The sequence below is a fragment of the Cyprinodon tularosa genome, unplaced genomic scaffold (assembly GCF_016077235.1).
Source record: "Cyprinodon tularosa strain WSP-4 unplaced genomic scaffold, ASM1607723v1 ctg51, whole genome shotgun sequence".
NCBI lineage: Eukaryota > Metazoa > Chordata > Actinopteri > Cyprinodontiformes > Cyprinodontidae > Cyprinodon > Cyprinodon tularosa.
In genome coordinates, this window is record NW_024039241.1 from 3,852,513 (window position 1) to 3,877,679 (window position 25,167).

The 25,167-nt window shown below is 39.2% G+C and overlaps 1 protein-coding gene across 2 annotated transcripts in view; it reads left to right on the plus strand.

Moving 5' to 3' along the window:
* nectin3a (nectin cell adhesion molecule 3a) overlaps positions 1 to 11,278 on the plus strand; it is a 54,051-nt gene extending 42,773 nt beyond the window's left edge. For both annotated transcript variants that reach the window (XM_038303359.1, XM_038303360.1), the window contains exons 5-6: positions 895 to 1,046; positions 4,902 to 11,278. In XM_038303359.1, the coding sequence (XP_038159287.1) occupies positions 895 to 1,046; positions 4,902 to 5,557 (808 nt within the window). In that variant the 3' untranslated portion in view covers positions 5,558 to 11,278. The remainder of the gene's footprint in view (positions 1 to 894; positions 1,047 to 4,901) is intronic.
* The last annotated feature ends 13,889 nt before the right edge of the window (positions 11,279 to 25,167 follow it).

The following is a 25,167-nucleotide window of genomic DNA, read 5'->3' on the forward strand; positions in this document are numbered from 1 at the left end:
ATGTCATCAGAGCGCTGTCTGTCTCGCTGTCAGCTCCCAGATCAGCTTCTCTGATTGGTTGATGCGGCGCGTCCAGCAGCAAAACTTCAATTTTTCCATCTGAGCAGCAGCAGCGCGTTGGCGGTGCGTCAGATGCTTAAACGCTCCCGACGTGCTGCACCAAAACGCGCTGCAGGACCTTTTGCTGCACCTATACGCGCGTCAACCATTGACTTTGCATGTAAACTCGCTGCTTCTGCTGCACCTGCTGGGTCCGGTTCACACAGATGTCGAGCGGTTGAACAGCAAGCACAGCATTCATTTGTTTCCCCATGTTTTTCACATCAGCTGTGAGATGGGCACGCATGGAGTTACATATTAACAGCGATGGTGAGGGGTGGAAAAAAAAAACACCTGGTCTCCTTACATTCAGCCACTCTTTCATCATCTCCTCAATGAGGTGGTCTCAAAAGTCGCAGTTACAACACACATAGGGCGCACCGCACCATAGGGCGCACCGCACATTTTGAGGGAAAAAAAAGACGTTTAAGTGCGCCTTATAGTCGTGAAAATACGGTAAGATATTTCAACCCTAAAACATTTCATCAACAGATGAACAGTCATGTAATTATATAAGTTGGACTCTTCTGTTCTTAGTCCTGTACAAAACTTCCATGACCAGTATTTCTAGGTGCATTCTAGAGCTGGAAGTATCAGTTCATGAGGATTACCTAGATAGGGATGAAAAATGGGAAATACTTCTTTGGGAATGGATTTGATTACTTAAAAATGATTTTAACAGTTTAAAGCTAAAAATAAAAAGAGTAAATCTTTCATGATGCAATAACTGCTCAAGTGTTGACTTTTCCGTTTTGTCTGCACGGTAGAATATATCACGTTTAATTTCTGTTCTAGGATGGATGGATCAATGCCGGAAGGTGTTAAGATCTCAAACAACAATCTTTCTTTCACACGTCCACTGGAGCGCAATGACTCAGCAGTCTATCGCTGTGAGGTGACTAATGACATTGGTCGCAGCATTCAAGATGTCACCTTCTGGGTTCAAGGTACTTTTTACTTTCTCTCACAGTGTGGTTAGATACTGTATTACCAGATCTGCTGAACATTAGCATGAAAAACAATGCTAGTTTAAGTTTAGTTTTTATTTACATTTAGCAATATTCATGTAGGATAAATCTCAGTGATTCAGGCTGCTAGAACATCTAAGGTTTCATATAAATCTAAAATGTCTGTGTCCAGATGCACTTTCACACGTTCCTGGCAACAGAGGAGCACGGGGCATAGATAAACAATCTTAGAACCAAAAGCTTCTTGTGTTGTGGTTTTTGCTACATTAGATGACTCAGATAAGAAAGAAGCTGTTTATCCCTGCTGGTTCAGCAAAGTTTTCCCCCATATCACCTTTTTACTGTGCTTTGTTAAGGTCAGGTTACACAGCAGGACATAATGAATCAGATTCTCTGATTTGCAGCATGTGGAAGTCTGTTTTGAGACCTCATTCAGCAACAACTGTGGAATATCTATTAGTAAAACTTGAATGTCATATTAAACGTTGCTGGTATGTGACAAAATGTTCAGCATTGTGGGAATAGTTTTGAGCTGCAGGTCATCCTAAAAATAAACCTTAAGGAATCTAAGTTGCCCCCATCTGCTTCCTTTGTCATTGTTCCTTCATTACATTGTTGGCTCTGAAAACTAAAAACCCTTCTTTTCTTTTCTTTTTTTATATTTTTACCTCTCATCATTCCTTTTATTTAATTTTATTCTTCCAAGCAAAGTAAAAAGCTACTTTTGGGCACTGTTTTCCTCTAACCATCACAGTCATCCTGGTATCTTACTGAGGACCAGGAAAGAGCCTCAGGATTCCCAAAACACACTGACAGGCTGCATCTGTGGACTGCCTGTTTTCAGGCAGGCCTGCTCCGAATGAAAGCACAGCTGACATCTTGTCCAGAACAGATTTGCACTGAGCAATTATCTTGTTTTTCTTGTCAAATATTAAGTCTTGGGCATGCATCCTCTTGCCTCCATCCCCTGTGGAAATGACCTGTTCGAACTCAGTTATATCCACTGCCCCCTTTAAGCTTTTATGTTTCACATTCCCAGTTTTTCTCTGTAGCCTTGGGCTTTCTTTGCACATCTCTTTATAGATAGTCAGCTACATGCCCTTTAGATTCCTTTTCCCTAAACAAAATGTTGTTAATTGAAAAACCAAAACAACAGCAAGTGTTTAACTTCACCAACCTTGATCTGTGTCTGCTATCTTCTCTAATGTCTTACTTTCCTTCTGATCCTTTGCTCTCACACCTTGCGTGCAATATTAGGTAATTAGATTCTTACTTAACCAACTGTGGCAGTAATTATAGGTCTACAAGGACCTAGACTGTGTTCTTAATGCACTTAGGCTTATTATCTGCACGAGAGCCTATCGAATTGGGTTAGACCTACAGGCTCCAGGTCAGCCTGGAGACACTTATCCTGACCTTGAGCTCCAAGCAGCTCTGTCTACAATCAGAAGAGCTGGAGGATACTGTACATCAGATTCAGGAAACCTTGCATCGATCAAACAGGGTTTCATCTTCTCACATGTCTCTCGCTCTGCTGGCTTTAGAAATGAAGCAGGTAGACCATCTGAGTCTCACATGCTGACACAACCTGTCACTTAACACTTAAAGTACCTTCCACAAATATTTATACCATTTTACTGTAACAAACTTCATGGTGTTTTATTGATTATACAAGACAAACTAGTGTATATTTGCTAGTGAAAGGAAAGGAGTCCATGGTTTTGACAAATGATGCGATTTTGGTATGAGTTTGTATTTAGACCCAGAGATGTATCGTTATGTTGCTGTTATAGCACTACCGGTAAGTCTCTTGCTGGTAGGTCTCCACCAAATTTATACATTCAGAGCTGTAAAGTAGTCAGTTTAAGCTCATTCTTCAAAATTAAGCATCTATGATCATCAGTCTTTCATAGATTCTCAATTCACTCAATCTCTATGCTTTCACTGGGCCATCGAAACAAGATACGCTTTGACTTAAAGGAATAGTACACCCAAAACATGATTAGCCTTCATTTTCTACTCACCCCCATGCTGAACAACACTCTGGAGTACTTTTTTGATATCTCAAATGCATCTGGAGATCTGGGAGGCTTCTTGCTGTCTGCTGACATTCAAATAATGGAGGTACCCAGCGCCCGAGGCAGAAAGGTCCATAAAAGTCCACAAAAAAACATTTCAATATTCCTCCATACTGCTCGTCCAATGTATTCCAAGTTTCCTGAGTGAGTAGCATCCAGAATTTACTCGAAACGAAGTCATTTAGAATGTTTTTAGAGCATAAACAGTAGTGTATAGGATTTCCTGAAAGCGCGCACATGCGCGATCACGACGCTACGGAAGCCGGCAGACCAAACCAGCGCATTCAGCTCGGCAAAGAACTCATGCTCTTCCTCAACACTGAAGTCCTCAGACATTTTTCTTTCGTTGTTTCTTTCTTTGCACAGGTAAACGGCACATTTCTTCTTCTACGCTTGCATTATTGGAAGAGCAGACGCTGAATGCGCACTTTCATCTGGTTTGGTCTGCCGGCTTCCGTAGCGTCATGATCGCACATGTGCGCGCTTTCAGGAAATCCTATACACTACTGTTTATGCTCTAAAAACATTCTAAATGACTTCGTTTCAAGTAGATTCTGGATGCTACCCACTCAGGACACTTGGAATACATTGGACGACCAGTATGGAGGAATATTGACACGTTTTTTGTGGACTTTTATGGACCTTTCTGTCTCGGTCACCATAGACCTCCATTATTTGAATGTCAGCAGACAGCAAGAAGCCTCCCAGATCTCAAGATGCATTTGAGATATCAAAAAAGTACTCCAGAGTGTTGTTCAGCATGGGGGTGAGTAGAAAATGAAGGCTAATCATGTTTTGGGTGTACTATTCCTTTAAGCTATGTCATTGCAATGTGTCTTTCTGAAAAGTGAGCCCATTTTAAAACTGTATTTATCTTGATGTCATTTCATTAGTTTTCCCATCAACCCCACCATGATACTGTCACCACCAAGGTTCACCATGGAGCAGAACATTCAGGCTAGTGTTCAGAATCAGTTTTCCTCTGTATATACTAGCAATCAGCTGCTTGATTAATGCAGTGACAGCTTGTAACAGCTTTAGCTTTTTATTTTTTAATATCAATTCAAAGATACTATTTTATAGCATCTCTTTTGATATTTTATCCCACACATTTTTTTCAAAAACACAACCTGCTCAAGGTTATGCTTTTGGCTCAGGTACAGTAGCTAAAGTTAGCTTTTCAGTGGGATCGGAGTGGGGACGTCACAATTGATTGAACTGCACATAGACAATGGGTGGAGTTTAGGCAGGTTGGGTAGAGTTAAAACTGTTGAAGCTGCTTCAGCTCCTCTCAAATATTTCTGCAGCGAACGCCATTTCGTTTTTTTAGGCTATCAGATATACGGTCACAGAAGTTAACATAATTTAGATTTTCTTGATTAAAAGAACAAAAATCTGTCCACTTAGTTCTTTGTTTTTCACTGCACAGCTTCACATAACCTTACATTATGTATTGAAACATCACAAACTGTTAAATACATTGTAGTCTGTAAATGTAATGAGACTACATGAATTAAAGATGGATGTTGTGAGAAGACCTTGCGTATTTTTTTTGCTGCTATAATTTCACTTTCTGATTTTCAAAAGAAGCTCTAACTCTCAACAGTGTTTTTATAAATCAATAAAAGAGTCAGATTTGCCTTATCAGTTGTTACAGAACATAATGGCTTTGCCTTCCTATAGTTTTACGACTCTCCTCTCACTCCAGTTGCTGTCTGTTTTCTATGGTTTAAATCCTTTTATGTTTGCTCTGCAGATCCCCCTCCCACCACTGCAGCCCCAACTACCACTGCCTCCCCCGTCCGCTATGAGTCCGGAACCGGAAAGGATGTGGACCGGCGCAGAGCTCCGTTCACCTCCCCCACCCTGGCCTCTATCCACGATGGCAGCCTTGGCACTATTATTGGCGGGGTAGTGGGTGGGGTTCTCTTTCTGATTCTCCTGCTGATCCTCACTGGTGCTTGTTTTATGCGCCAGCGGAGAACCTTCAGAGGAGACTACTACACCAAACAGTATTTGGGACCTTCTGACATGCAGAAGGAGTCTCAGATAGATGTTCTACAGCCTCATGAGCTGCAGGAGGTTTATGGGGACAAGATGAGCAAAGGTAGCCAGGAGCTGAAACCCAAACTGGGGGGGGACATTATTTACCCAGACTACACTCCTGAGCGGAAGGACAGGGATGACTGGAACGACAGGGGGGATATTCATAGGGGCATGAAGGAGGGAAACTATTACCCAGAGCACTACAATAACCAAAACATGCACCCCTGTGGGCCTCCTGTGCACAGCCCCATTGTGAACAACGGCTCCCCCTACCTTCCGGATGACTGCTATGAAAATGGTACAGACAGTGACTACGTGTCGCATATAGACGGATCTGTGATTTCACGCAGAGAGTGGTATGTTTGAGGACAAATGAGTACAAACAGGGATTCAGTCAACAAGTGACAGACACGTCTTTACAGGATGCATCATTTCATCTGAAAAGCATAAAGGAAATTTCTGAGCTTCCACATTGAGCTTCATGAACAATTTTGCTCTGCCTTGATTGTAACCACTTAACCTTAAAGATTTTTTTTTTCTTCTGGATTGTATTTCAAGTCTGTAGCAAAGACCTGCAACAAAGTTGGAACGCCTTAGAGATTTCACCTGTTCGTGCTTGGCCTAAAATGACGTGTCGAACAATGTGAACGAGGTTTTGTTTTCTGCCAGTTTGTGTTCGCACCTGTCGTTTTTTTCTACAGGTTAGCTGTTTGCAGTCTCGTTATCAATGTATTTATTCCGCTGAATTAATGAGCTCTGCTCCAATGGAACCTCACAATTTCAGTGGCATTTAGAAAAGGATCTCCTAAGAGGTCTTTGTGCATTTTCACACACAAGTGAAACATTTATTATGGCTAAAACCAGTATTTAAAGCAAATTATATTGCATGCTTTCGTAAAACTAAAGTATCATTAAGTGAAAGGGAAATTTACAAGATAAAAAGGGAGACTTGCTGGCGCGTCATACACGAGGTAAAGCAGAGCGATGGAGCCGAGTGTGCAGGCATGGTCTAGTTTAAGATTCTCATGGTTTATTAACCTACGGTAGAAATATCACAACATCAAGCTGTTTAAATTAAACTATTAAATGTCAGTGTTTATATAAATGATTTTATCTGAAAATAGAGAAGCAATAATTATTGCATTTTCTGGTAAGATGACACCTTTAAATGTTCAGTGGCTCTCTGGCCTTTCCTACAAGTTAGGGAAAAGTGTTGAAGTCTTCCAATCAGCTGACTTGTAGGACTCCACTAAAGTCTGGTCCCCCTGTCACTTTATCTGGCATCATTTTACAAAGACTTTAAATATCAGATGTGCCAGCACCTAAAATACAGTATGACTGATCGTAAAACTGGTTTTGGAACATTTTTGTACTCCGATTCTGGTAACCAGCCATATGCATAATGCTGACACTAACATGACCAATGTTTGGTGTAACGCCACTGCGGATGTATGACAGAACCACATGCTAACCAGTCATAGAAGTTTAACTTGTCCCCTTCACATGTAATTGATCAGTGTGCATCTTTACTCTCGTCACTCAGCTGTTCCTAAACCTAAACAATCAACGGTTATCATAGCAACGTTGTTTATTTTTTCAAACTTGAAGTTTATTTCTTTTTCTGTCTCATACAGTAAGAATGGTGCAAAAGGCAGTTTCAGTTTGCTTTCTTATTAAATAAACTGTTCCTAAAATCTTATTTTTAATTCTTTCACTATTATTTTCCAAACAGCTGAAGGACTCGCTTAAGTATCTTAGTCTTTGTGTGTAGCATATTCCTGGCAGCTCTTGATCTACAAGCTGTCTGCAGCTGCTTACTCTTGTTGTCATTTCATAGCTAAACTGATACAGATAAGCTGATGAAAAAGGGATGCTTGTAAGCGTTGATTGTGCGTGACTTTACTCAAAATAATCCATTGTTTCAATTTTTTAATCTGCCAACTCCCTCACCAGCTGCTGTGCCGCCTAGGCTGTAGCATTAACGAGAAAATTACAAACATATATGGCAGGAATTCATATCGGTTTAACTAAGTACAGATGTGTAACCATGCCAAGGTAAAGCAGCTTGTACCTGGTTCTAAGAGTCAAGCTGCACAAGTTAAAGGATGTAAATTAGTTTCTACCATGTTTTTTTTTTTTTTACTTCAGTAGGCGTGCCTTGGAGTAGCTATATTGTTTGAAATGTCAATAGATTCACTAAGATGACTGTTGTCTGGTTTTGGTCAAATGCGCTCTTAGGTCACTAATCGACCTATCAGCCACATGGATATTTACAATGAATGCTCTTTGCTGGTTTGATTTAAAGATGAGTCCAACTTTGGATGCAGGGTTATGATGTTTGAACTTGATGAAGCTTTGATACGTCAATGCTAATTTTCCACCGCTTTGATTTCTTTTTAAAATTAAGAAGAATTAAGTAATGAAAAGGTTTCCAAAATAACCAATAAAAAAGCATTTAAAAATTATTTTGCAATTTCCAAACAGACATAATGGTTATAGAACTGCCTATAACATTACAGGCTAGAAATAATGTAATCCTTAGCATAGTTCTCAGGATCCCATAAACATTTTAAAATCAAAGTTTCCCTTAAATAAAGGATAACGGCTCCAAAGAATAAAACAGAGCACATTTGCTGTCCTCTGTTCAGCCTTGCTGTTATCTGCTGAAAGTCTTGCTCTCTTCCCTAGTCTTACAGCCTTAATGGATAATAGACCTATCGTATAAATACCGTTTGTTTAATTTACCTCTTCTTACAATTCTGTGCTTTCACTGTTTTTCTTTTTAAACACATCACTGATACTAAAAATAGCTAACTTTTTTTTTTCAATAACAGCTTCCGCACCAAAGACTCTTGTCAGTCCAACTTAATAGCAGCTAGGTGGAATTTTGAAAGTTACCATTCAGGCCTATTTAAGCCAAAAAAATGTCTAATTTCAGTTACCAGTCAATTTCTGTCTGCTTCCCATTGGTAAAGTGATGGCACTTGATCATATACCAGGTTCAGGCAATTGCTCATTATTTCTTAATCTGAAACACAAAGGTCAAATGGCTACACGCAGATACCTACTGTAAAAACTCCACCAATCACAAACTGTTTAAAAAAGGGTGTTTAATGATAACTTAAACTACTTTGACATAAGTTATTCCATCCATGCAGTTTGAAGAGCAGCTGGTATTTAACTTCTCAGTGAACTTTCAAACAGCCCAGGCCTCCCATCTTCTCCCGCTTAGGGCTGATAACAGGCTGCACCGCAGTCTTTTCCATTTTTTCCTCCTGAATAATTTCAGATCTCTGTCTCTACACCAATTGGTCATTAAGAGTTTTTTTTAAACTCAAGATCAAAGTGATCTGTTATAAATACTAGATGTAACTGGTACGGCTGTCATCATCTGACATTATGTGGCTACATAAACCACCAACAGTTTTACTGCTGCTGCTCTACGCTCAGCCATCATGGGGCAGGATCGCCAAAATGTACATAGAGAGGGAGACGCATTGAACAGATCCCTCTGTTGAATTTTGGATTATTCAGATAGCTTGGTGAGCAGCTGACATCACTGCAGAGCATGCTGTAATGTTGGGGTTTGGCTCCTCTGAGAATGTGAAATGGTCATGGAAATAAGAAACCTAATCTACGAGTTGGGAAAAGAAAACAGGTCCATGCAGATCCGGGATATAATGGCTCCCAATGGGAAAGGCTTGTTAATTGTTTTCCCCAAAAAACAACAATTCTTATGAAACTAAGTTTCAGTCAAAGGAGCTGACAACATCAGTGATCTCATCTCTTCCTCCTCGATTCTTTGCCACACTTCTTCACTTAAAGCCTTTGCTTTGTTTCCTCAGGAATGATGCAGGGATCAGAGTGGCCTTTGCTGTCTCACCACAACATTACAGGAAAAAAATAAAAGAATCCTTTTGTCTGCCAAATATTGGTGTCAGACAAATGTAGTGAGAAAATAACAAAATCCAGTTTTTACATTATATTTTCAATCGAGGGAAAAAAGTTTTCCCACCTGTGCTCTATTTGAAAATGTAACCCTGTAGAATCAGGAAAATTCTGCATACATTATACTAAGTAGTTTAAACATTTCATAAAATTAGGTTATTAGTTTCAGTTATAAAGTAAAAATGGCCTCCATCAGAGAACTCAAGGTGAAAACATCTGTTGAAGAAAATACTAAAAATTAAAGCTAAATATGGAATCTTTTGGAGGTTCCGCTGTTATTTACAAAATGGTTGTAAATAACAGTGGAGCGGCTGCCCTTGATGTCCTCCCTAACCCCTAAATCCCTCAATGACCATATAGAGTGGGTAATATATAGTAGATTTTATAGTGAACTCAGTTAACTGACCGTTCGGACAGATGATCGCTACTTTTCGCTTACGTAACTCCGCCTCCCCACAGTGCCTGCGCCATCTTTGTTATTTGTCGCCGTTGCCGCATAGCGACAGTCATGGGCGACAGCGGGCTCCTGTAACAAGTCCCATGATTCTCTGCGAGTAGAGCTCTTCTCGCAAAGCATTGCAGGATATATCTGCTTGTCTAGTGACCATGGATGATCACTACTTTTTAAGTTGCATTGTGAGAAATTTCGAGTCCACTACTTTTCCATCCACTACACATTTGGACCCCCATTAAAATGGCATAACCAAGACATTTGGACACAGCCTAAGAGTAGCAAAACCAGTTAACAGGACAAGAGGGCAAATCTCTTTTCTATCCTATGACTAAATCACAGTTTTTAAAAATTAAATTCTTCCCTTAATAAATCAATTGTTTGTAACACTTAATATGGTTTAGTGATTTAAACTAAGCATAAAAAAATGAGAGAATCCTCTGCAGGCCCACATTGTAATGCAGTCTTCAGTATGTGATCCATTCAGATAAAACAAGCACAGCCGTAGTTTGAGGTCTCCTTTTTTATTGGGGTTTGTAATAGATTTTGGGTGCACAACTCCACCCTGGTTTTCATAAAGCAGGTTTAGATGTCTCAGAATAAAAGGCTTTAATCTGTTTAGCTGGGGTCCCACTTCGGGCCACATTGAAGAAGCAGCGCTCACCTCATAACCTTCAGCTTTTTAATCAACTTTTATACCCTTCCTCATCAAGCTTGGCAGCGGCAGCTCTCACAGTCTGTGATATACGGCACAACCTCGTCTGCATTTTCCCTGTATAGTTTATTCATAGCTCTCAGCTATTTGGGAAGGTTTTCTCCATACAGGCAGCTGCTTTGACTCTAAAAATGATCTCTAATTAGCTTCAGTTTAGTTCAGAAAGCAAAACCAACTGATTGAATGAATGTTTTTTGTTTTTTTACTTTGTTGTGCATTATGGTTTGTTGCTTAAAAACTGGTTGCATGTGCAGTTATTGGCTGCCTATGATTTTTCCATCAGTAATGTTTATATGTACATATTAGGTATAGCATTAGAACGGCCTTAGTAGTACTCTGTCATTCTGGGTTTGTTCTGGACTCCCCTACTGAATAGCTGGTGCCTTAAATGGGCTGAGCAATGCACAGAAACTTTAAAAGCTGACAGAAACTGAAAGCATTAATGTAAAGATTATTATTAAAAGAGGGCAGAGGTGCTTTTTTTGAAATATGTAATCCAACTTTCATATTTAAAATGAGCTGTTTTCAGAGCAGCAGCATTGACAAAAGGTTTATTACCATGCCTTACAGAGTGTAAAAAGGACACATGTAACAAGTTTGTTACTGGGAAAATTGTAATAAAGCAAAGGTCCACTGGGAATTAAGGCAAGCCAGGTTCATAGAAAATATTATTTTCCTGTAAATATGCTGGCTTTTTTATTATTGAAAAAAAAATCTTATTTTTTTGTATGAGGTCTGTAATTTTCACAGAATATTAGGTTGTTTTACAAGCTTCCAATGGGCTCATTCTCAGAGTAAGACTGAGACCCTGTTTTCACTACATTTTATATCTGTTCTGGAGCGTTGGTGGCCAATTATTTTGTACGGTGTTCTTTGAATGATTGAAGTCTCACAGGAAATCAAGGAAGTTGGGAGATTTTGTCTGTTCATTTTTTCTTTTTTTTGCAATAAAACCATCATCGTTCCACTCCAACGTGTCATTGTGTCCTGCTTTCAAAGTAGTTTTGCTAATGAGTTTTCCTTTTTGCCTTTCTCTCTTCTTTGTGCACGGGGTGGATCACTATATAGCGAGGTACAGTTTTAATTATTTAGCAACAAACCCTTCAAGTAAGTGTTTGAGTTTTGCAAAACTATATTTTAACTACTCACAGAAAAGCTTTACTTTCAATGTTTTTTATGTGTTTTGATTTTTTTTTAATTATTATTCATTGACATAATCTTAGCTAAAATTATAAACTTTTAAAATTAAAATGCTACTTTAAGCCTGCCTCTTCTGCGATGGATCTTTTTGCAGTTTTTCTCATTGCAACGACCTTGAAGGCTGTTTGCTGGGATGCAAACTCCTTGGAAGATTGACAGTTTTCCTAAATGTTTCTACTCTAAATCTCAATCCCTCTCCATAGAATGATGTCCTATAGTTAATGTCAGTCTGAAAATGCTTTTATAATCCATCAAAGATTGATATGTTTCAATGGTTACATGTCTTAGTTCATTCATATTTAACACTGTGTTAACCAAACCTGTAAGTTTTCAGGTAAAAATCTTTTCCTGGATACTTATAGTCATATACTTGTTACATAAAAAAACATTCAAAATACAGTAAATACGTAATTGGATAAAACAATTGATTAAACATTGGTTTCAATGTACAAAATATTAAAATATCCAATTATATAAGCTGAAATAATCATAAAAAAGTGAAAACTGTTGATGATTTGGGTCATTTTAGAATCTGGTTTAGAACCGATATAATTTTAATGCGTGAAAGGTTGATTCAGAAACGTCTGTTCATTCATGAAGTGTCCTGCAAGGATGATTTAGGAATGGACCTTAACTTAAACACATGAAAACATGCTCAGTAATACTGTAAATCTGAGGGAATATTCTAGGTTTCCATTGCAGCAAACATTTTGTTTGTTGTCAGTTTGTTTTTATAGATAATTGTGTTGTTAAAACATTAGTCTAGTCTGGTGACTGCACTATTGATTTTAGTTGAGTTGATGGAATAATGATTGATGAAGGTAAATATCTATTTTATGGTTGCATGAACAGAAGAGTTAATGTGCATACAGTCAAACATTGCCTGCAGCATTTTAAACCATCCAACACAGCTCATTGTGTCTGATAGTCCATCCATAGATTCCATCAAACGCTTAGATGGAATAGTATATATATATATACGGTATATATATATATATACCGTATATATATATATGTATATATATATTTATATATATATATATATGTATATATATATATGTATATATATATTTATATATATATATATATATATATATATATATATATATATATATATATATAGAGAGAGAGAGAGAGAGAACAGCAGAGAGGATTATCGGGGCTCTTCTTCCCTCCATTAAAGACATTTCCTCCCAGCTCTTGGTGTCCCGAGCCCGTAGCATCATCAATGACCCCTCACACCCCCAACATAGACTTTTTTCTGGGAAGAGGCTTCGAAGCATGCAGGTACAGCAGATTGTGGAACAGCTTCTTCCCCACCGCCATCAGACAGCTGAACTGTTGAGAAAACTTTATATCATGTCACAGACTCTGCATCACACTGACAACACCAAACCAATATACTGCATACTTGCACCATACATATTTAATGCTCATAACCTTCATATCAATGTGTTTTTACACTATGTTTTTCTCCCACACTGTTTACAATTGATCACTGTTGCACTTTATGAAACAAATTTTTGTCCACTTGTCTTAAAACTTTTTTAACAAAAACACAGCCCTGTCTTTGTACTGTCGATGCTTTTGGATAAGCACCAAAGCTGACAGACTAGTAATAAAAGCAGAACATTCTCTTTCTTTGAAGCAGCAGTCTGTAGATTCAGAGAGCATCGATCTCTGTCAGCTTCTGCCTTTTTTACTCTCCGCACGTTTTGGGACCAAGTGATCCGTCTGACGCGACTCTCCATCCTGTCCCAATCAGCACCCTCTTCGTCACCGGCTCACAAGGTGAAGAGTTTTTATGTCGCTCTTGCAGTGACCACCCACATCTCCCCCTCCTTCCCCTGTCACCCGTCACTCCTCAGAGAGCCTGATCTGTCTTTTTTTTTCTTAAACTGTGAACTTCTCACACTGAAATCATGCCCTGAGAACATTCACAAAGGAATTCACAATGGCATCCCAAATCCAGGCTCTCCTGCTCTAAGTGCATGGCTTTAATCCCTAGAGTTAACCTGGCTTTGGAGGTGCTCACACACAATATCAATAAGAGTTGCTTAGGAAAGTGACAATCGTCCCCTCTGGTCCAGATTAGGAAGCAGGAGAAGAAACCAGACACCTAATCCCTTGTGGCATGCTGGGGAGAAAGCTCCCCTCTTTTTGGACTTTACTTTAATGGACGTCAGTGTCCACTTCTGCCCAGCCCAAAAGCACTCATTCTGTTATCACCGTGTTGGCTGACTGGGATAACCCAATCCTAATCCATCACTGTTAGCATCTGCATGTTTGTGCAGGCAGGGTGGGTAAATAAGGCTGTGTTGGTGGGCTTCAGTTACTGCTTGTTTTCCCCGTTTCTTAAGTTTTGGGCAGATGGCTGCAAGGGGGGGTAATTTTTTCACAGGTAATGAATCAGTCAGCAAACATGTTTGGTTTGTTGCCTCGTAAAACAGCAGCAGGTCACTTCAGCAAGCTTTGAAGACCCCACCCTAAAAGGGGAACATGAGCGCCAGATCTTGATTGAACTAAAGCGCCTTTTTTTGTTTTTTTGTTGTTTTTTTTTTGCTCCATGTCATTCACACAGCAGTTTTGATCGCTTATATTACTTCAAACCACATATTTAGACAAAGTGAAGTCCTCTCCAAAATCTGAGGCTACTAAACGGAACCAGATAACCAGTGGAGTTCACATCAAAGACCCTTACTGACTGAGCTGCACCGACAAGTTGTTTGAGCTCATGGGTTTGGAAATAATGAAATGTTGCAGAGGGTGGGAGAGTGTGGAGCAGCTAAAACAAAAATGTTGTCACATGGCCTGCGGTCTCCCCTGGCCTTTGTCTCGGTGTTAGGCGTGCAAGTAAAGGACTGCAGCCACCTGCGTGATGGGAGGAGACTTCTGGGAAAAAATCAGACCAAAGTCATAAGTTTAAAGTTTGTTTGTAATCCAGAAAACCCTTATTTCAGTATTGATTATATACATTATATCTTATTTGGGTCATTAAACAAAATCATTTGTTTAAAAATTTTCTTTAGTTTGATTTGATGATTATGATTTACAGCTAACATCCCAGAATAAATCCTCTCCAGAAATTCAAACATTACATACACCAATATGGCTGACAGTTGTCCAGGAAATCAACATTGGCTTTCTACACAAGCAGGGTAAATCACACGGGTCTTTGCCAGTGATGGATATTCAGAGAACTCTATCTTAGCATATTAATGGGAAAGGAAGAGGAAGGAAAAAGGGTGGTGGACAAGCAACAGAGATAACAGCGTGAGTGGAACTGCCACACTAGCCAAGGAAAATATGCAAACACCTACCGGTAACTGAAATAACTTTACCAAAAACCTTTTTGTTCGTATCTTATCAATAAAGTTTTGTTTACTTATGTAGTGCCAGTTCCTAACACATCATCCCGAGGCACTTTACAGAGACAATTTGATCAACAGGAAGAAACCTCCTGCAGAACAAGGATCAGAGCGAATGGCCTTTTGCCAAAACCAACCAGGGTTTGATACCAGTCTGAGGAAATTCTTTATCCATTTTTCCCCTCACTTTCAGATGGGAGATATTTGTGAACCTTTCAGAATCTGGACAATGTTCCACTTTTTTGTTACAAATGTTCTTGAATTATCCTTAATAACCCTTTGATACATTGAAAAAGATGGTGGTATTTGTGGTGGTAAGCTGACCAAGTCAACAGCACTAAACATCTCGAAACCATGACTCTTCCACCTTAGTGCTTGATAGTAAGAGGTTCTTTTCTAGAAATGCTGCATTTTGTTTATAGAAAGCTTGTCCACTTGTGTCCAGTCTGCCGAAAGAAATTATTTCCAGGTTCCAGGTTATTGTCTTCGTTCTCTCTGGCAAAGCTTGTGTTTTGCTTAGAAAGTAAGTGGTTCCTTCTTGCAAAACTCCCAAAAAAGTCAAACTTGTGCTGTGTATTTCTGATTTTACATAAATACACTTTCACATTAAATGTTGTATGATTATGCTGCAAGTCCTATGATGACATTTTAGCTTTTTTGGAGACCTCTAACATAGTTTTGTGGTCTTCAGTCATGATGAATGCTCTTGACTGTTGACCTAAGAAAAGACTAGCAGTTGTTTTGAAAATCTGCCACAGTAGCAGATTTAAAAAAGATGAACTTAAACTTCTGAGGCTACAGGAAAAACCTTCTTCAAAATGTTAATTAATGATTTTTGCATGTATGACTTTTGTAGAAAGGCTGCATGTCATTTAAACCCCCTAAGTAGGAACTAGTCATATGCTTGTATCACATTCTGTTTATGTTATTTTCTTTTTCACATGATAATAGCCTCACCTGGTCTGGTTCTTTTATGTTGTGACACAATCCTGCGGGGAAATATTAGATGTTATAGTATCAACTTGACCTTTATACTCAAGTAAAAGTGAAAAAGTATGTGCTCCAAAAACTACTTAAAGTATAAAACTATAAAGTAACCTTTAAAAAACAGCCAGATGCCACTATATGAATTGAAAGCTCAATTTTTCGAAAAAAAAAATTTGAGATAGGGCCAAGGATGAGGGAGGTCTGGTTGGTCTCCGTCTCCATCTCCCGATACGCTCTCCCCTGTGTCTGACCTTTCAGACATTTCGGCATCTCCTGCTTGCTTCTGAAGATTTTCTTTGGAGTCAGCCCAAATTTGACAAATAACCAATAACCAATGAGTGTTTGCGTTATATGACTCATCCAATTACACTAGTTTTCAGTAGATGGGGATGGCGCCAATGATCTGCATTGGATGGCGCTCATGACGTGAAATAAATATTTATAACATTAAACCGAAGCCAAGAGTAACGTCCATCCATCCATCCATCTTCTTCGCGGGGGCAGCAGCTTCAGTAGGGAGGCACAGACGTCCCTCTCCCCAGCCACTTGGGCCAGCTCCTCTGGGGGAATCCCATGATGCTCCAAGGCCAGCAAAGAAACACAGTCCCTCCAGTGTGTCCTGGGCCTCCCCATGCGCCTCCTGCCGGTGGGACGTGCCTGGAACACCCTTACAAGGGAGACTTCCAGGAGACATCCTAATCAGATGCCCGAGCCACCTCAACTCTCTCCTCCCCGGACGACTGAGCTCCTCGCCCTATCTCTAAGGGAGAGCCCAGACACACTACGGAGAAAACTCATTTCAGCCACTTCTATCCAGGATCACATTTTTTTGGTCATCATGACCAAAAGCTCATGACCATAGATGAGGGTAGGAACGTAGATCGACCGCTAAAATCGGGAGAATTGCTTTTTAACTCAGCTATCTTCTCACCAAAACAGACCGGTACAACGCACGCTTCACAGCAGACGCCGCACCAATCTGCCTATCGATCTCCCGCTCCATCTTCCCCTCATTCATGAACAAGACCCCAAGATACTTAAACTCCTACGTGTGGGGGGACGGGTTCTGACTGTTGTTTGTGCTTGTGAGCCACACAGCAGTTCAGATTACTCGCCCTTTTTGGAGTCTCTGGAGAGTGCCCCTCCTGGGGACTCCCTTGTTCTTTTGGGGGACTTCAACGCTCACGTGGGCAATGACAGTGAGACCTGGGGAGGCCTGGTTGCAAGGAATGGCCCACCTGACCTTAACGAGTAACGTTTGCTTTAAAAATGTAAGGAATAGAAAGCACAGATACTTGTGTGAAAATTTAATGAGTACAAGTCAGAGGTAGGAGAAAAATAAGTAATGGAGTAAAGTATAGATACGTGAAAAGTTTACTTAAGTACAGTAACAAAGTATTTATACTTTGTTGCGTGAAACCTCTTCCAGAATCACCAAGCTGTTGCCTCAGAATCAAGCTGGGCAACTTTTTTTCTTCAAGCCGTTGCTGTCTGTCTTCTTAGGCCCCGTCCACACGAACACGAACCCTGGCCTAAACGCACAAATTTTTCACCAAACCAGCCTCTCATTCACACAAAGCCGGCGTTTCGGGGGTCTGTAAACGATCTTTTTTTTATTCAGCCTTCAGAGTGGGAAGATTTCGAAACGCCGTTTTGGCGTTTCCATCTTTACGCTCTAGCCGCATATTTTTTTTTACACGCATGCGTCATAGCGTCGCCTCTAAACACGCATGCGCGACACAGTATCACAACAACAATGGCGCCGTTGCTGCTAATGCTACTCACCCTGCTGTCAGGCTTACAACAGAATCTTCTTCTTCTGGAATATCTCCAGGAAGAACAGAGCAATATCGACAACATAGTTCAGCACCTGAATTTGACTTAACCACGAAAATGGACCCGCAGGGCAACCATGTATAAATATTAGTGCGCATGCCAAACATTTCGTCGCTTATTTTTGCTTTGGCACCACAGCGCCACTTACAGGCCTGGCATACATTTTGCAGCGTTTTCATGCATTCGTGTGGACGATCACATTTATTTTACGTCTCCGTCTTTACGGCAAACGTTTTGGAAAATATCAGCGTTTCGTGTTCGTTTTGACTTTGTGTGGATGGGGCCTTAGGGTAGTTGAAGTATTCTCATATAACTGATTTTATTGGGTTTCAGAGTTACTTGTCTCTAAGAGCCAAATAAAGGGAAAGGTTCAGGGTGTCCTCCCTGTAGAGCTAAGCAACTACAAAGGGCTATGCGGGGGTAGGCATTGTGATGCTGCTCTGAATGGTATGATGGTATGCAGTGAAACTGGTAACTGGCCCATGCTTAACGGGAGCAAATATCAGTCTCTTCTAATATTACTCTAACCTAGTGGTTCCCAACCCTGTCCCTCAGGGACCCCTGTCCTGCATGCTTTAAGTATTTTCTTGTTGCATCACACCAAGAATAGATGATTAACAGGCTTCTGCAGCACTTCATTGCAGACTAGGAGCCCTCATTTGAATCAGGTGTGCCTTGAAAAGAGACATATCTAAAAGATGCAGAGCAGGGGTCCCTGAAGACCATGGTTGAGAAGCTCTGCAAACCAGAATACACAATTTTTAAAATCTTATTTGACAACAAGTTTTAAAGTCCTTTTAGTTTTAGTTTAGTTTATTTTTGCTTGGTTCAATTAGTTGAACATTTCAATATTTTTTTAAAGTTTTATATAATATTTATATGCTATTTAGAATTTCATAATTTGTCCTGATTTATTCACATGTCTGCATCCAGGACATGATGTGTCCTTCTTTGTGAATTCCTGGAGAGAGATATGACCCAGAAAGAAAAACATTTTATATGGATTGAAGAGAATAATGAACTCATGGGTCAAAGTACATAGATATACATTTCAGTAGATACACATTTTTGTTTTAATCTATTCTTCAAACTAATCTTGTCTATCAATCTGATTTTGTTTATTATTGTTTTTGTTGTTTATGTTTTCTTTTACTGTAAACCATAATGATGAATATTGACAGAAAGAAAGCTTTAAAATAAATAATTCTTTCTGTAATTAAAGGGATAGTTCGGTATTTTTGACATGAATCTGTATGGCATCCCCATCACCAGTGGCATGCAATCACACGCCCAGCTAGGCGGAGGGAGACATGGCTGTTGTCAGGTTCTCGCTGTCTGAATGACGGCGCGCACTGATACGAACAGAGAGAAAATAGGACCAAGTGATAACGACGTGTGACTTTTTTCCACTACAATGTTTTTGGGATGCAAAAATATCGCTCTTTTGAACACATAATGTTTTGGGAAGAGAAAAGTTTTATTTCGCTGTTCCTAAAAACCTGCCGGACTACTTTCGGCTTGACCAAAACTGGACGAGAACTCTGCTCACAGGACGCTGCCAGGGGTAAGTCAGTGTGATTGCATGCCACTGGTGATGGGGATGCCATACAGATTCATGTCAAAAATACCGAACTATCCCTTTAAGCTTTATGAGTTAAAACTTATTTAACTGACTTAATATCATGCATTAATATGATGTTTGATTGTGTATTTCTGGTCACATAAAAGCAGATGGTGATCTGAGTTCCTGCTAAGTCTTGGTCCTTCTGCATATCTGCTGTTTGGCTTGTGCCGTTTTGCCAGCTGTTCATTCACTGACCCAGACGTTCTCACCTCTGAAACAGTAGGGAACTTTTTTTATTGTCAGTTGTGAGACTTTTGAACAAAAATTTGCCAAAAAAGAAATCTGTAATCACTGATCTTAAGTTTAGCCCTAAGGTAATTTATGAAACACCCTAACTTTAGCATCTGGATCTTTTCAAGCATCTCTGCAGCAAATTAGGGGGGAAAGATGTCTCCAAACACCTAATTATTACCTTGAAACGATCCTTTGTCCAGGAACAAAAGATGAAGGAAAAAAAGATTTCCATTCTTCATTGAAGTTTTCCTTCAAGTGTGTGGTTCCACAAAGAGGTTTGGTTTCCAATCTGCTGGCCACAAAGCAGGTTTGCATTTTGATTTTTAAAGCAGCACTTGAGTAGCAGAGTCTATAGCCATCAGACAAACTAGAAGCTGTTTATTTGCTTTGTGCTGAAGTTAAGAAGGCAGAAATCTACCAAAAGCCCCTCAGATTAGCCAAATCTGGATGTCATGTTACATCATCTTATAACAGCATTTAACCTCTGTAGGATGTGAGAGACGACGGCTCAGGGAAACCTATTCTGTGAGAGCCTGCAAAGACAATAAGGGTTTTCATGGAGGAGCCACATTGTTACTTAGATTGCACTAAGCCCCATTCACACAGCAGATCCTGTGGGCTGCTTCCCAGCCCACTCTCCAGCCACGGAAAACTTTGGGTGCATTTCTTTCTGCTGACTCAAAATGTTTTCCAGAGACAAAAGTCCTGAAGGCAGCATGTTACTTTTTCCACAATAAAGGATAAACCCAAGATGATTCCTTTTATAACCAAAGGAAAATGTCCCTGTCTGACCATCAGAAACATGTAGCATTCACCGTTATGTGTAAAGTGCAAGCAGGTAGACTGTTTTTCCAATGGATCAGCTGCTAATTGGGCTCATGGCATGCCACAGGCTCTGATCAGGATGGGTGGGCGGTCACCTTACTGAGCGGTGACAAGTGGGACCCCCACATCCTTTTGCATTGTTCTGCAGTGCTGGAGCAGATATAATCTTCAGTGAATTTTAATCCCCTCAAAACAATGCTGTGTTCCCTGGGAAATGTCTGTGAGGGATACCTATAAAAGAAAAACAACAAGACACTCTTGAATAGAGTCATAAATTGACTGGCACGTTTCTTTGTGAAAAAGCTGAAAGATTTGTGGTGCAAAAGAAGTTTAACTGGGAAGATTCTGGATTTGTTACAAATCCTTAAAGAAAGCATAAAGAAAATTGATGGTTAAAAGGACCCACACAAAAGCTTATTGGTTAAATGTGATTCTGTCGATTCTATTAGGCACCAGCTAATAAAATTGACTGATAACGTTTACTGTTGACTGCCAGGAATGGTTGCTGTTGGAAAATGTTGCCAGAGGAATCTCAACTGCAGCTAACGTATAAATTAAAAAGCTCTGTGGCGCCTGTTGTTATTTCAAAATGCTAGTACAGATTCTCAGTCACAGATGACAATCCCAACTGCTAAAGTAAAGATCAACTTGACTTTTTCTGCTTCCTGAAGACATTTTGTCTCTCAGTTCTGCTATCCCTTTTATTCTGACCTATTTTGGGCAGTAGGATGTTTCAAGCATAAATTATCCCACGGATTCTTACATATTTGTGACTATTTTCGTAAAAAACTTTTCCAAAAATACCATTAAATGTCCTTCCTAATGTTGCTTAAGGAAAACATCGTTAGAAAGTGTTTTTTTTTCTTCCCACAGTAACTCTAACAGATTGCCTAGCTAGTATCTTACTTTTATGTTGGTATATTAAGAAAGACTTGCTGCATCCATATTCCTTTTCGGGTTAAGTTCCCATCTGTTTGTCTTCATGGTTGTTATTCTCTGCTTCCTCTGTTGTTATTTTTAGCTTTGATGCTCTGTTTCCTTCACCTGTCTGTGTCTGTCAGTCTGTGCCTCCTACTGGGCACAGAAAGCTGCGCCTGACCTGACTGACCAGACGGATCCCAGTGTGTGCTCCCAGTGAGCAGGTGGACGTGGTCGCGTGGATGCAGTCTGACAGCCGCAGACGTCCCATCCGCTCTCTGCTCTGGGTGTGTTTTTGTACGTGGTACAGCTTGTCATGTGATTCCTGTCTGCTTGATTTGGTGTCAGAGCTCCACATTAGCAGACCACCACCAGAGAAGCTGTTGTAGTTAGTTCCAGATCCTTGAAGCAGAGGAGTGGCCATTATACTTTGCATTAAGCCACTGCCAGCTCAGCTTTTTGGGTCCCAGTCAGCAAGTTTTAAATATTATGCTTAATCATCTGTTTAGTTGGGATTTGTGTCTTGCCTTTGTTTTGCTCCCCTTTCTTCTTAAGTCTTTCACCAGACAGAAAGACTTCTCCTCACTGGGACTGATGAGCTTGTCACAGTCAGCTGTTAAGCTAGATGATATATCATCAGGCTCACTATCAGGACATGTGGCTCTTTTGTTACAGTATCAACGAGGCTATTATGTGTCAGATTTATAGCTTCAGTTCATTCTCTGTGCCATCGGAGGCTTCGTGTATCAAAAGCAGACAGAAGCCTGCACTATCAGAAGATCAGGGTCTGGTTAATTAAGACAACTTTGTCCTTTTTTTTTAATTCCAGGTGCCTTATCTTCACTATTAGCTGGGATTTCATTCGTAGTATTTATAAGCTACATTTAGCATGTTTTTCCATCAATATTAGGGTATTTTGTTGCAATTGGTTTGTGCACAGAAAAAACTAAAGACAACATTTCAGAGTTAAATGTTTCAGAGTTGATCTTAACTCAATAAATGTTTTAACGCTCAGGAGATTTAAATGGTATTTGGTGTTCAAGTTATTTCCCAGAGTTGATTGGGCCAGCTGAGAGAGAAATAAGCTCCTCCTCCTTCTTCATGGTCTTCGTTTGAGTGCAGTCCAAACCCGACTCCATTTTGGCCATGAAATCTTTGCACCCTGAGTGATATTCTCATTTTCTTATTATGCTTGTTCATGATGTGAAGAAACATATGTTGTAAAAATCCTGAAGCTTAAATTAGTCAGAATAAGTAAGTTAACATTCAAACTCATTTCAAGATTCTGATGGATGTTTATTCATTGTACAAAATGTTTAAAATATAACTGCAAAAAAAAGCCTGAATGAATTTGTTTTAGTTTACTTTTATTACAATTTACCAGTGTTGACTATTGCATCCACGGAGTGTTAATTTAACTTTGTCTTGTGAGTTAAAAAAGTGTAAAAAAAAAAAAAAAAAAAAAAGAGTTTAACACTGAAAAAGTGTTAAAATTAACTCTCTCTCTTTGCAGAAAAAAAAACCACAACTGAAAATGTTTTGCTTTTTTTGGACCTCTGGAAAAGGGTGAGTGTCTTAGGGTGAGTAACGTTATAAAAGAGTTTCCTAAAAAATATAAATGAAATTTTCTGTATGAGTCAAAAACATTTAAAGAACCTGGAACTTTTACATCAAAACATGAATAACATTGTTCATTGGGACAATACAGGGCTCTCCAAATCAAACATTTTTAGAAGTTATAGTACTGGTGAGATTTTTCATTTAGAAATTGCCCCAATTATTGTTTTAACCTCATAGTTATTGTTAATTGAGATATTAGGCTCAGTCCACAGGTTTAGGTTTAGATCCAGGAACCATTATCTTCTCCCAACATTATTTGCATAGAATTAGATTTTTGGTACAATGACCTTTATTTAAATAGATCTAAATCTTTGAAATGGTAATGAAAATAGCTAAACACTCTCTTAAGTTGCCTGAAAGCAGCACAGAGTAACAAGGGGAAGACATCCAGCAGTGAATACTGTAGCACCATGGCTTTCTGTGGTCATGGAGGCCAGGAGGAGTTTTTTAGCTGGATTAATTAAGAACAGCTCCAGGAATAATACAAACACAGACTGATCATTATAGCTACTCCAATACAGTGCAATGAAATACAAAATTGTTTGAAACTATAGAAGACTGCTTAGATAATCCAAAAACACATAATATAACTTTATACAATACAACACACTATAAGCTGATACAGACAATACAAAACAAAATATAATAAAAAATAAACAATGCCATTTGATAAAATTGGGTCTGATATATTTCAAATTTGTTCGTTAGGACCCATTGTCCTGTGTGTTTTATGTATTTCCCTGGCTGCACACACTTAATTTAAATTGAGAGATGATTAGCAGGCCCCTGCAGCCTACGGTGGCTGCTGAGGGAGGAGTGCAATTATTTGATGCAGGTGCGATGGATCAGAGAATCAACTAAAACCTGCAGGACTGTGGGTCCTGAGGACCGAGTTCGAAGACCACTGAGAAACGATGTGGTCACAGAAAAGATTGGACACAACCACAGTGAATATCAATCACTATTGTATGATAGTACAGCAATGAACAGTTCTGTCTGATATTCTGTGACCTAATACAAAACAGTAGAATCTGCTAACATTTAATGGGATAGGATTTCACAAAACATTATATAAAATAATAGAGTGCAACCGAACCAACTAGTTAAAATACAGCATGGTATAACTGATACAAAGCAGGATTTTATATGATACAATAGAATCAATCACAAAACACAATTATAGAATATTGGACTGGATTTATTTGAAAACAGCAAACCAATGACAATGGTATAGTAAGATGATAAAACAATGCAATATAATTTGAAAGGCTAAAATACAACATAGTAGCATACTATTTGGTGATATGACCTTATCAATACAATATATATTAAATCAATACAATCCAGGAGAGTGCAATTTTACACAAAGGAATACAATATTCTTTACAATTCCCTTGTGATTTTTTTAGATTCATGCTCTTTCATTGTTTATTTTTTTAAATAAATCATAACTAGCTTAAAATCTAAAGTATATTTTACAAGTGCATTAAAATGAGAAACAGACAATAATCCTTTTCGCTGCATTTTACAATTCCATAAATTTTTGAACTGTACAGAGATTATTTAACATTGGCAACTTAAAATTAAAACTAATTTGATGTCTCTTGCATAATGATTGAAACCACTGTAGTTAGCTACATTGTTAAGTGTGAATTTGTGCGACAAATATTTTTAAAACAATTACACTGCTGTTGCTTCCTAAACTTCCTTCAGCTTATAAATCTTTTTTTCTTCGACTGCTTAACTCACTAACTATCTGCCCCCATGTTTAAAACTGAGGCACTTTTGACTTAATTAAACTCAACCATAATCATATACAGAGGCAGGAAGCACAAAACCAAAAATAGACAAAAGGAGGAGAGGAACTCCATTGTTTCAACACATCACTTGCAAGTGTTGCTAGAGTCCAGGATGAAGTGAAGCAAAACTCACTTTAAATCAAATAAATTACTTTGAATAGTAAGGCCAGAGGGAGGCCGGAGACCCATTTAGGAGCTTTTAAAGTTGAACAGCGTGAAGTCTTAATTACTGAGACCCAACACTGGCCAGCTCTCTGCACATGCTGCGATGGTCAGGAGTCGGAGGCCATTGCCCCCCCACGCCACCCCCCTACGGCTTCAGAGGAAAGACTGAAACCAGAAACATAGCAGAATATTTTCTTAATTTCTGTCAGTTTAAATAAAGAAGCTTATCACTGATTAAACTCCACAGCATTCCACGATTACTGAGCAAATACAATCGTATCTTCCC